Here is a 13208-nt window from a genome sequence, read left to right as displayed (position 1 = left end):
CCACGTTTTATTGAATAGACAGTAAAAGCGGTCGATTTTACACGGTTCGGTGTTGTTACCACCGTGTGTATAAATGGCCTCAAAAAGAAACGGACGAAGAGAAAGCGACGGAAGTTTTTGTGTGTCTTTGATGACTAACTGCTACTCATTAACCCAGTCTATTAGACACGCCGCTCTTAGAATACCATATCTAGATTTTTCGAGAAAATTCCGAAAAATCGGTGCGGCGGCGGTTTTTGTGAGAAAACCGACACTTCTATTTTGGTTTTTAGGTCTTATCTAACAGGTTTTTCAGACAACGGTTGAGAATTTGCTCAAAATTTGTACAAAGGTACTTTCGAACATGCTGAATCCGAATCCAAAAAAATTTTTAGCCCGTTCTCAAAAGGAGCCGAAATATGGCCTCTGAAAGTGCTTTTAGTACTAAATTTTGGCCAAAAACATGCATTTTTCGAGGTTAAAAATTAAAAAAAAAATTTTTTTTGAAAAATTTTGAAAAAAATCACCATGGGGTCCCCCACACTGCAAAAGTGATTTTTTGAAAATTTTTTGAAAAGTGCGAAAAAACGTTCCAATTATTCAGAAACGATAAAAATAGCATTCTGACAATTTTTTTCAGCCCAATGTTGTCTTTGGGCTCAAAAAATTTCCAAAATCTGATTGTTGTTAGAACTTTGACAGTTCCTAATTTCTGAAATATCGCTTGAACTTAACTGAAACCTATAGAAATAGGTTCGAATCTTGTATGTGATCGATTTGACAGTACTCCACCTCAAAAAGAGCAAAATTGAGCAACTTTCAGAGACTGAAATTTTCGTTTTTTACGATACGAGGATGTAAGAACCGGTCGAAAGACCATTATCTATTTTTTCCTCAAACTCTCATGAAATCTTTTTTTTCTTTGAAAACTTTTTGAAATTAATCAAAAAGTGTCATATAGTGCCTAGGGGGGCAAACTTGGAATCAAAAATTAGTTTCAAAAAATGCAAAAAGTTTTACCACAGTCGGGGTCGAACCAGCATAGCCAATCCTAATGAGTCACCCTCTTACCACAACACCACACAAGCGATATTTTCCTGGAATTGGTAGAGGAGGGAAGGGGAAGCCGAAATCCCCAGCGGACCGAAATCGGCCCAAATTTTCAGACAAAGTTTTTCGGCCTGGGAGTAAGAACGGGCTAAAAATTTTTTCGTCATCGTATAGAGCATGTCTTAAACTATAAGCATGCAAATTTTGAGCGAATTCTCAACCGTTGTCTAAAAAACCTTCCCTTGTAAAGACACGAATCTTTTATTTAATTTCGAGTTTTCAAGAACTCAAGTTCTCGGCATTCAGAAAGTCTTAGAATTTCCTGAGTTCTCCAAAAACAGCCACAGGTGTCAATCCATACTTGTACTTCAAGCTTAATTATTTCCTTTTATGTGTGAGATATCAAAAAGATGTCTACTAGTAAAATTTTGAAGAAGATTAGCTACACATTTCGTTAGTTGATTGCTTATAGATATTCCCTATAGAAAAGGAGATAATTAAGCTCAAAGTTGGCAATGCTTTATATTGTAGTGTCTACAGTATTTTGTTTACAATCATAATTATCTCGTTTCCTGTGGGAGATATCGAGAAGGTGTCAACTAATGAAATGTTAATGAGGATTAGCTACACATTTTATTAGTTGACCACTTTTTGATATTTCCCATAGGCAACGAGATAATTGAGATAGAATGTGAAGGTGATCAGAATCGGTGGAACCTCCTACTAGGAGGGTGATGGGCTTTCCATGCCCATTAATTTTTTATTTGGTGTTTTCTAGAAAAACAGTTTTCTGATATTAATAAAAAATGAAAATTTTCAGTTTTCACCAAAAACAACCAAGTTGAGAACTGTCAAATTTGGTTCCATGTTTTGAACAGTTTGCCACTAATACTTTAATATAACGTCACTCGCATTTTGAACCCAATTATCTAGGTTCCTCTAAGAAATATCAAAATTGTGTTAACTGATAAAATGTTTATCATAATATTGGCTATATTTTATCAGTTTACAGATTTTTGATATCTTTTATAGGAACCGAGATAATTAAGCTCAAAGTGAAAGGACCTCCGAGCATTTTGAGCTACGTTTCTCTCTCTCTCTCTCTCTCTCTCACTCTTTTCATTTCTGAATTTTGTTTATAAATTTGTCTATCCATTCTCTCTTCCTATTTGACCCCTTCTTCCTCTTCTTTTTGTTTCCGCTTCTTCTCCTTTTCCCCGATTTTTCTTCCCCAAATTTTGCTTTTATTTTTATGTCTCCAGCTACATTTTCGGAGGAAAAAAGCAGCTTTTTTATTTGTGTTTCCTAGGAAAATTTTAGGATTTTCTTACTTTGAATAAAGTTAGACTTAATACCATAAAGACTGCAATAGACCTCGCCACCCCTTTGAGCCCATTGAGCTCCATCTTTGAGTTCATATATCTCGGTTCTAGTAAGAGATATCAAAGTTTGGTCAACTAATAAAATATTTGCCATAAATTTTTACACATTTTGTCAGTTGACCACTTTTTGTAATCTTTTACAGGAGCCGAGATATACGAGCTCAAAATGGACGATGTAGGACAACGAAAAAGCACCCAAGAAAACAATTGGTCACTCTTATTCAGTTAAAAGAAAAAAGGTTTAGACGAAAAATAAAAGTCGAACTCGACAAATATTTGATCTACTTTTTAGTGTGGGGTGTTTTTTTCAACGGAAGGGAAATTTAGAGAAAAAAAGGAAGAGGAAGAAATAAGGCGCGTCCTCCGACTCACACCTTTTCGCTATACTCAAACACACCGGTACTGACCGCTATTTTCTTTGTTTTTTTTGTACTAAATTCAATTTTTAAACCTCCTAGATTTTCAGACTTTTGTTTAAAAAATAGCGACTATCTTCGCTAGACAGGAATTTTCAGGAAAAAAACCTATCTTATTTCCAAGGCTCTACAAAACTAGGTCAAAATATTCAGATTTTCTGAAAATTCCAAAGTATACCTGAAGAGATACACCACGTGGAACAGGCCCAAGACGCCGCTCGCTCACACACCCCCCCCCTCCCCTCCTAAGAGGGGTGGCACCTAAAGGGATGTGCCTGTTTCACATGGCATATTTCTTCAGGTCTCAATTTTACAAAAAAGTTGGCAACTACAAAAATGAAGCTCTAGTGTTGCTTAATGTACTCTAAAATGTTCAGAAAAATTGAAAAAGTTTGAAATAGGTTTTGAGAGCCTTGGAACAGCGCATAAAAGTAGCGGACGGGGTGGCACCTTAGACATATGAGCTTGTTCCACGTGGCGTATCTCTTCAGGCATAGATTTCACAAAAAAGTTGACAACCACACAAATTAAGCTCTAGCTTTGCTCAGTGTACTCTGAAAATTTCAGAAAAATTGAAAAAGTTTGAGATAGTTTCGTGGGGTCTTGAAGATAGGGCTATGTACTTTTGATCCAAATTATTAATTGTAAGGACTTGGAAGTTTTGTCTGCAATTTTGCTTGGTGGTGTATTAGCTACAGTATCCTTGGCTGGACTGTCTCTTTTAGTCCTTAAAAATTCATGTTTCATTGGTAAATCAAAAAGAAACGTACAGGACAAACCAAACCAAAACCTAACCAAAATAAATTTGGATAGATCAAAAATTTTTCATTTTTATGTCACCAGTATGTCTAGTACAGAATACATAGGGTTTAGAGGATTAAACCCACTATGTTCATTGTGTTATGTTTTTGATCTACCTGTGTTTTCTCCTTTTTCGAAATTTTCTCTAGAAGTTTCCTGTAGAAAACTGCGAGTTTTTAGAATTCCGACAATAGTACGCCACTTACATTTTGAAGCTCAATTATCTCAGCTCCCATAAGAGATATAAAAAATGTGTCAACTAATAAAATACGTTCCATAATATCACCAACATTTCATCAGTTTACCACTTTTTGATACCTCTTATGGGAATCGAGATAATTGAGCTCAAAGTGTGTGTAGGTTGGCGCGACGCTGAAATACGCCGACCCCTATGTTTGATGTTCAATTATCTCGGTTCCTATAAAAGATGTCAAAAAGTGGTCAACTAATAAAATGATGAAAATTTTATGACAAACATTTCATTAGTTGACATATATTTGATATCTCTTACCGAGATAATTAAGCTCAAAGTTGTCTTTCTCTCCTAGCTCTCGAGAATAAGGTTTTTCTCATTAAAAATGTATTTCTCTGCCTTATTTAGTTAGTTTCTCATCTAGTCAGATTCCCGAAGAAGCCTAATTGAGAATAAGAATACAAGGAGGCTAGTTGTTAAAAGCGACTAGATTATATAATAAGCATTGGGTGGGGGAGGCATAGAAACTCTATAATTGCGTGGTGACGGTGAACAAAATCCATATTTTTCGGTTTGCGTTGCTAGCTTCTCTCTCTCTCTCTCTCTCTCTCTCTCTCTCTCTCTCTCTCTCTCTCTCTCTTCCGAAACCAAACCGTTCGGTGACACCAGACGACTCGCCATACCCCACAGGAAACGATAATTACGGTTTCTCCCCTGCCAGAAAAATTGCCAGAAAAACGAAATTGGTTATTTTCCCTTCCAACACCTGTTCCCCTGTTTTTCCAAAAATTTCTCCACCGTTTTTTTTGCCTTTTTTGAACGGGGGTTTTCTCTTTTTAGGACGTTTTCTTTTATTGCATGGCTTATTTGCAAATTTCTCTGGGAAAACTAGATTTTTCGGCTTGAAAAACACTAAAATCAAATTCAGCACCATCGAAAACCCTTAAAACCCGTTAAAAACGATATTTTCAAAAAATTGGGAAATGTGGCGCAGTGGATTTCATGCAAAATTTTGGACCTGAGGGTCGCGGGTTCGAATCTTCTTTGGACCAATTTTTTTTTATTCTTTAATTAGTACTGATTACTTATTTTACATGGGTAAAATGATTGAAATTTAAGTTTTTTGGGTTTTGAGAAAAAAAAACATTTTTGGTGGAAAAAATTCATTTTTTGGGGAAATTTCTCTGTGAAAACTTGATTTTTAGGCTTTAAAAACACTAAAATCAAACTCAGCACCCCTGAAAGCCATTACAAATTGATTTTTGGCGTTTTTTCAAAAATTAAACATTTTGGCGCAGTGGATTTTTTGACATGCAAACTTTGAATCTGAGGGTCGCGGGTTCGAATCTTCTTGGGGTCAATTTCTTTTTTATTCTTTCATTAGTACTGATTACTCATTTTTAGGGGATTCTTTTGAGTTTTAAGCCAAATTTTTTGGAATTTTTCAATTTTTTTCCTTCTGTGACGAAAGAAAATTGGATAATTCAATCAAGAAACTAATCAAATTCCTAGTGATTTCCGCTTGATATTTTGACACACACACACACACATATTTTACGGATTCTAAGCTGAAAAGGGTATAAGCTGAACAATCTGGAAAATGTCGGAATTTAGATCTTGCGTTTTTATGTTTACTTGTTTTCAGGATTAAAAAAAACATCAGTCATTTTTAAAATAGAATTTGCATGTGATTTTTTGATACTGGGAAGATGAGGAATTACATGATTTTCAGGACGGAATTTTTGGATTTTAATTTTTTTTTTTTTTTTTGGTTTTTTAAGTTTCTGGAAATCTTTTCTGATAGTGATAAACAATGGGAGAATGGGTATATAAATAATTGAAATATTTGTAAATTTTTATTATTTCATTATTATCTCGTCCGAAAAATTTTGAATTTCTAAAATTCTGAAATTTCAGAAAAGTTATGAATATCAGAATTTTTAAAATTCTAAAATTTCAAGTTTTTGAAAAATTCCAAATTTCTAAATTACTCAATTTCTAAACTTCTAAATTACTAAATTACTAAATTTCTAAATTTCTGAATTCTGAAATTCTGAAATTCTGAAATTCGGAAATTCTGAAATTTTTAAATTCTGAAATTCTGAAATTCTGAAATTCTGAATGTCTGAAATTCTGAAATTCTGAATTTCTGAAATTTAGAAATTCTGAAATTCTGAAATTTCCGGAAATTTTGAAATATCAGAATTTAAAAAACTTTTGAATTCCAAATTTTCGAAGAATTCTAAATATCTAAATTCTGGAATTCTGAAATTCGGAAACTCTAAAATCTCAAAATTCTGAACGTTCCGAAAGTTCCAAAATTTCGAAAATTCCCAAAATTTCGAAATTTCCAAAAACCCGAACTCTCAAATTCGCTTTTCTGAAAAACTTAGAAATTTGAAATTCCAAGATTCCAAACTTTCGAAAATTCAAAATTTCCGATTTCCGAAATTTCAAAAAATCGCAGATTTTTAGATTCTCAGATTTTTAAGAGTATTAGGATTTTCCAAAATCCCAAAATCGAAAATTTCCGATTTTTCGAAACTTCTGAATTCCAAAATTTTCCGTTTCTTGAAATCTTAGATTCTCAGATTCTTAGATTCTCAAAATCCCAGTTTCCTAGTTTCCTAGATTTCCCGAATTTCCAAAAAAACGCCTCCCAACTTGTCCAAAACCATTAAAAAACCAAAAACCCTAAGCTCTCCAGGGAATATCCCTCTTGATTTTAGAATGATTCCGAAGGATTTCAATTTCCTTTCTTCTTTTTATTCTCTCTGATTTCACACAGATTTCATGTCTGAGATTGCGGTCAATTCGTTTTTCCCTCGGCTGACTAAACACATTCTTTTCCTTTTTTCCTTTTTTTTTCTTCTTCCGGAAAGAAGATCATAAACTGTGAAAACTGAGATTCGGATCAAAACCGTTCTATTCCGTTTCGCTTTTGTTTTCACTCGTGTTGTGGTGGTTTAGAAATTGGTTTACAATTCTCTCTGCGTCTCTTCATTCTTCACACTCTTTTTCTTTTCTCTCTAAATTCTTTTGCCCTAAAATAGCGCCTATCCTATTTTCAATCCCCTACAAAACTATTTCAAAATTTTCAGATTTACCTGAAAATTTTAGAGTACACTAAACAAAACTAGAGCTTCATTTTTGTAGTTGGCAACTTTTTTGGAAAATCAATGCCTGGAGGGATACGCCACGAGGAACCCCTCCCTCGGTGCGAGAAAAATGTTCATTTTCCATGGCTCCCAAAAACCATCTCAAACTTTTTCGATTTTTCAGAAAATTTTTTGAGTAGACTAAACAAAACTAAAGCTTTATTTTTATAGTAAGCAATTTTTTTGTAAAACTGCTTCCTAAAGAGATACGCCACGTGGAACAGACCCATAGGCGTCACACCCCTCCACCCCCTTCTGTGGAAGAACACCACACACCAAGGGGGGGGGGAGTGGCGCCTAGAGCAATGGGCCTGCTTCACGTGGCATATCTCTTCAGGCGTCGGTTTTCCAAAAAAGTTGTCAACTACAAAAATGAAGATCCAGTTTTGTTTAGTCTACTCTGAAATTTTCAGATAAATCTGAAAATTTTGAAATAGTTTCGTAGGGTCTTAAAAATGGGGGTCCTCTTTTCATGTAAAATTAAAGATCTTGAAGGGTTTTGAATCTTTTTTTCTAGAATTTTTTCTAGAAAATTCCAAAAAAAAATCAATTTCCAATTTCATCTTCATCATAATTCATTCTCTATGGCTGTTCCGCGGGACGCGGAACAGTTTGTGTATAATATAGAGAGAAAAGGGAGAAGCTTCTTTGCTATCCGATTCAGTGAGGGAGAGAAAGAGAGAGATAAGGGAAACTTGAGAGGATTAGAGAAAACGAGAGACGAACAGTCTCCTCGTTCTCTTTCTCTTTAAATACAATATACATAGTGAGAGAGAGAGAGAGAGAGAGAGAGAGAGAGAGAGAGAGAGAGAGAGAAGAAAATTGGCTGATTGACCGAAGAAGCAAGCAAGCAAGAAGCATTGAATTTCAATCCGATTTATATTTATTTCTTTTTTATTTATCTCTGCGTCTCTCTCTCTCTCTCTCTCTCTCTCTGTCTCTCTCTGTCTCTTTGATGTTAACTGTTCAGGCGTCTCGAATGGAAATTCTGCAGAATCCGGAACCACTGATTTCTTTGGATTAGGGACTTTTTGAACTCTGAATGATTTGAATTCAAAAATTTCAGAATTTCTTGAAATTTTCGGAATCCTAAACTTTTCGGATAATTTCTGAAATTTTGGAATTTTTAGATATCCTGAGTTCTTCTGGATTTTAAGAATTTCTGAAAACTTTTTTTGGTTTTTTTTTTCGGAGTTTTCGATTTTCTGATATCTCAAAAATTCAGAAAATGTCCCATCTTTACTATTTTATTTATCTACCAAGACCAGGTGCAAAATCTCTTTTCGAAAAAAAAAATGTATTTTATCGAATATGTTCAGCTGGAATTTTCAAAAATTCGTCACCTATTTCAATATTAATTCGATCTTTTGTCTACTCTTCTGTTCTCTCATTGAAATTTAAATTTATGAAATTCTGAGCACCGCGTAGTTAGCTAGAGCTGTGCTTTCTCCTACAAACATGCACACAACATGTGGTTTTTATTTTATATATATATGCTTTCTTTGAGAAACCAAAACTTTTTTCTGCTTTTTTTTAGTTCCTGAACTAGCCAATTTTCCTTTTTTTTGGTTCAAAAATTTCTGAAAAATATGAAAATTTTGAAGAAAAAAAAATTGGGAAAAAGTTCCATTTTCCGGTTGAATTCTTTTGACTTATTGCATTCTTAAGATTTTTTAAACGATTTTTCTTTCAGAATGTCTTTAATTAATTGCTTTTCATTGTGAGTCAGAACTCAAAAAAAATGTATTGGAAAAATTCCATCCCAAACTTTGAGCTCATTTATCTAGGTTCCTGCAAAAGATATCAAAAAGTAGTCAACTGGTAAAATGTTTATCATAAAACAATAAATATTTTATCAGTTTACTACTTTTTGATATCTCTTACAGTAACCGAGATAAATGAGGTCAAAGTTAGAGAGTTCTTGCACCTCTAAGTTAGGGGCTCTAACTTTAACTTGATTTATCTAGATTCATTGAACAGACATCAAAAAGTTGTGTACTGATAAAATGTTACTGATATTATGATAAGCATTTTTTCAGCATTTCTAAATTTGACTCTAATTATCTCGGCTCCTGTAAAAGGTATCAAAAATTTGTCAACTAATAAAGTGTTTATCGTAAAACATTAAAATTTTATCAGTTGATAACTTTTTGATATCTTCTACAGTAATCGAGATCAATTGGGTTAAAGCTGAAGACGTCGCCGGCAGCAACCGACCGCCTTCTTTGCGTCCTAACCATACATATTTTTGTACAATACAATCTCTTTGCGCTCATATAACTTGCAGTTTCTGCAACAGAAACCGCGTTGGATAGGTAGTGAGAGAGTGCAGAGAAAAAGAATTGATGACACGTTTTATATTTTTTTGGATTGTGCTGGCTGTATGAACGGAGAAAGATACGGCTTGTATGCCTTTTTTCTATGTGGCTTTTTTCCGATTCTTAGATTCTTAGATTCTTAGATTCTTAGATTCTTAGATTCTTAGATTCTTAGATTCTTAGATTCTTAGATTCTTAGATTCTTAGATTCTTAGATTCTTAGATTCTTAGATTCTTAGATTCTTAGATTCTTAGATTCTTAGATTCTTAGATTCTTAGATTCTTAGATTCTTAGATTCTTAGATTCTTAGATTCTTAGATTCTTAGATTCTTAGATTCTTAGATTCTTAGATTCTTAGATTCTTAGATTCTTAGATTCTTAGATTCTTAGATTCTCAAAAATTCTGAATTCTTTATTTCCGGTGCCAAACAACTGAGCACTTTTGCCAAACTTTTTTTGGTTCCTCCGAGTCTAGTATGTCCCTTTAAACCCCCAAAACCCTATTAGTCATGCTCAATTGAGCATGGAACTGGTCTAGTTGAGCATATTGTTTGTTCCTTTTCCTAAAAAAGTTAAAAATACACCCCTTATACCTCTTTAGACCCTAAACATAAAACAAAAAAGGAAATTGCCCTGAACCAGGATCGAACTGGTGACCTTTAGATCTTCAGTCTAACGCTCTCCCAACTGAGCTATCAAGGCACACGAGGAAGATGGAGTGGATGTCGTATAAGAAGGGTCGACTTGTCGGTGGCGGCCAGCGACGTGTGGGGAGGATTTTTCGCCAATTTTTTGATATCAAAAACTGATATTTTTTAGAATAATCATAATGTTACATATAAAATATGTACATATATATTGTATGAATAGATCATTGAATAGCATCTTTTTGTTTGAATAGAAGGTGTGTTTGTATAGGAAGGGTGATAAGAGAAACATCTCTTTTTGTTATCAGTACTATAGGACGTACCCTTTTTTCTTTTTTTCAAGTTTTCAAATTTCTCATTAAAGCCAAGACCCTCATTAAACATTACAGTTCTCGAGCAATGTTCTAGAACAAATAGAGAGTGAGAGAATTAGAGAAAAATGGAAATTTGGTTCTGTTCTCTGAGTACACCCCGTTTTCCCCGAAATTTTCATCTCTTCAAATATTAACTGTTCAAATATTATCGTTAAGCATAGAATATGCAGTGGAAAATGACCCATATGTCCCCGTTTCCCCCATTTTTAGAAGAGGCTCCGCCCACTTTTTTTCGTCAATTGTGAATTCGATTTTTGATGTTTTCGGAGGGTTAGACTAGGAAAAAAGTTTGCATTTGAAATTAATTGAAATTTGGGTCCGTTTTTAGTTTGGAACCTCATAAAAATTTAGGAAAAACTTTTTTTTTTTGAAATTTTTTTTTTTCGAAATTTTGAAATTTTTGTTTTTTGCCCAAATTTTTTGAATTTTTCGATTGAAAATTTAATTTTTTTCAGACACTAAACCTAAAAATCGATTCAAGAATACTAGCGACGGAGCAGTAAGAGCATTGGTGGTAAGTTTGAAACTTTTGCAGAAAATTTTGTTTTTCCGATTTTTTCCAAGAAATTTACAATTTTCTAGCCTTTTCATCAAATTTTAACTGTTTTCGCAAACCGGAAATTCCCAAAAATTAGTTCAAAATCCATAATTTTCTTAAATTTCAATTTCCAGTCCTAAACCTCGATCTTTCATTATTTTTCCAGCATTTTTTCGCTAAACTCGATGAAAGATGAATTTTTCTTCTTTTATTCCATGAAAATTCATTCAAAACCCCAATTTTCAGCCAGAAAAGCTATATTTTTGTCTGAAAATAGGTTCCACGTCACCCCCTCCCATATTTGTCCACTCGAACTACACCATATTTGGGTCGCTAGGCTGCTCGGCCATGTACTCCACGTGGACAACACTCGTGTCCATATTTGGCAATTTCCGAAGATAAAAGCCGGAAAAAAGCCCTTTTTAAGCTAAAAAATAGATTTTTTTGAACAAATTCAACTTTTCCGATCAATTTCCAGATACGGGTCAATTTTGCCGAGCAGAAAAACGATGATTATATTCAAGAAAAAGGCGATTCTAAAAGTGCTGCTTCTGGTGCCCGTCGTTTGGATTTGTTCGCTGATTTTCTTCGCATCGACAAATGGGAATAGCAATCAGGTAGGCGGGAAATTCGAATTTTTCGCCTAGAATTTAAGGAAAAAAGATCGATAAAATCCCAATTTTCAGATCGGAACCAACAATGACCTGGCAGACAGGATAAATCAAGCGAATTTCCACCCGAAAGAGTTGGAAAAGCCCAAAAAATCGGATATAATTCAAGGATTCGGACCGCCAATCGAGCCGGAACCTGTTGTTCCAGTCGAGGAGAACAAAAATGAGGAGACGGGCGGTGGGAATTTGGCAAAACCCAAGTTTATGGTCGATCCCAACGATCCGATCTATAAAAAAGGAGATGCAAGTCAAGCGGGAGAGCTTGGGAAAGCTGTGATCGTTGATAAAACAGTAGGAAATTTGAAAAAAATGTATTTTTTTCAAAAATTTTGAAAATTTCAGAAATTAACACCCGAACAAAAAGGCATCTACGACAAGGGAATGCTCAACAACGCATTCAATCAATACGCGTCGGATATGATCTCTGTGCATCGAACACTACCGACTAATATTGATGCGGAGTGAGTTTTTTTTTTTGGCTGAAAATAGCTGAAAATAATCTGAAAACGGGCCCAAAATCGATCTAAAAATCGGAGAAAACCCCCAATTTTTTAGACAATATTTGACGTTTTTCGACTGAAAAATGTGTCTAAAAATGAGCTGAAAGAGCCGAAATTTGGCTGTAAATAGTATAAAAGTGACTGGAAACTAACCGAAGAATAACGGAAAAAATAGGCGGAAATTGACCAGAAAATACCCCAATTTTGGTTGAAACAGGCTCTAAAATGGCCCAAAATGAGCCGAAAACGGTCTAAAATGAGGCGAAAATAGGCTAAAAATATCCAAAATGAGCCAAAAATCGACCAAAATAAGCTAAAAATGACTCAGAATAAGCTAAAAATGACCCGAATTAAAGGTGGGGGGACATGAAAAAAATAATGTTCTCGAAATTTCGTTTAAATATGCCTCTCGAGGAGTTGAACGTGTGGGACGAGGATTGAGGGTGCGGCGCCGCTACCGACTGAGCCACGCGGGCAAAGAGAAAGCGCACGCCCGATTGCATACATAAAGGCGAGGACGACAGCTGTACGCAGAGTGACATTAAGCGTTGTACACCGTCACGGTAAAATGCATACTCTAGCTACAAAAATCTCCCATAAAATCTCCTGTCCCCCCACCTTTAAGCTGAAAATGGCCTAAAAAGGCTTGAAATGGTTCAAAACTGTCTAAAAATGTCCAAAATTAGCCGAAAAAGGTCCAAAATAGGCAAGAAATAGTCAAAATAAGGTTGAAAATACGCCAAATATAGTCTAAAATAGTCCAAAACAGGCTTTAAATTGTCTAAAATAAGCCAATAATGAGTCAAAAAAGGCTTAAAATGGTTCAAAACTGTCGAAAATTGTCCGAAATTAGCCGAAAATGGTCCAAAAATGGTCCAGAATAGGACGAAAATGATTCAAATTGACCCAAAATGGACCAAACATAATTCGAAATATGCTAAACAGCAGCCGAAAATTGTTCAGATTAGGCTTAAAATGCTCCAAAACATGCTAAAAATGTTTAAAAATGGCATGAAATGGTCCAAAATGAGGTTAAAATAGTACTAATTAGGCCGAAAATGATCCAAAAATAGTTTAAAATTGCTGAGAAAAGGCTTAAAAGCCAAAAAATCTACACAATGAGCAAAAAATGGTCCAGAATAGGACGAAAGTGATTCAAATTGACCCAAAATGACCGAAA

General features: G+C 34.6%; 1 protein-coding gene and 1 non-coding gene across 2 annotated transcripts in view; one reads left to right on the top strand and one right to left on the bottom strand.

Moving 5' to 3' along the window:
* Positions 1 to 9927: 9927 nt before the first annotated feature.
* On the bottom strand, positions 9928 to 10000 carry CBG28931. The gene has a single exon. It is a non-coding gene (tRNA).
* Positions 10001 to 11366: 1366 nt separating this feature from the next.
* Positions 11367 to 13208, top strand: part of Cbr-gly-5 — a gene marked incomplete at both ends in the record, with an annotated part of 14226 nt that continues 12384 nt past the window's right edge. The window contains 3 exons of the mRNA XM_045244625.1: positions 11367 to 11474; positions 11544 to 11819; positions 11871 to 11989. Coding sequence (XP_045097705.1) covers positions 11367 to 11474; positions 11544 to 11819; positions 11871 to 11989 — 503 coding nt within the window. The remainder of the gene's footprint in view (positions 11475 to 11543; positions 11820 to 11870; positions 11990 to 13208) is intronic.

The sequence above is a fragment of the Caenorhabditis briggsae genome, assembly GCF_000004555.2.
Source record: "Caenorhabditis briggsae complete genome, chrIII, whole genome shotgun sequence".
Classification (NCBI taxonomy): domain Eukaryota; kingdom Metazoa; phylum Nematoda; class Chromadorea; order Rhabditida; family Rhabditidae; genus Caenorhabditis; species Caenorhabditis briggsae.
Note: the sequence above shows the minus strand (reverse complement) of the source record. Positions and strands in the feature narration are given on the sequence as shown.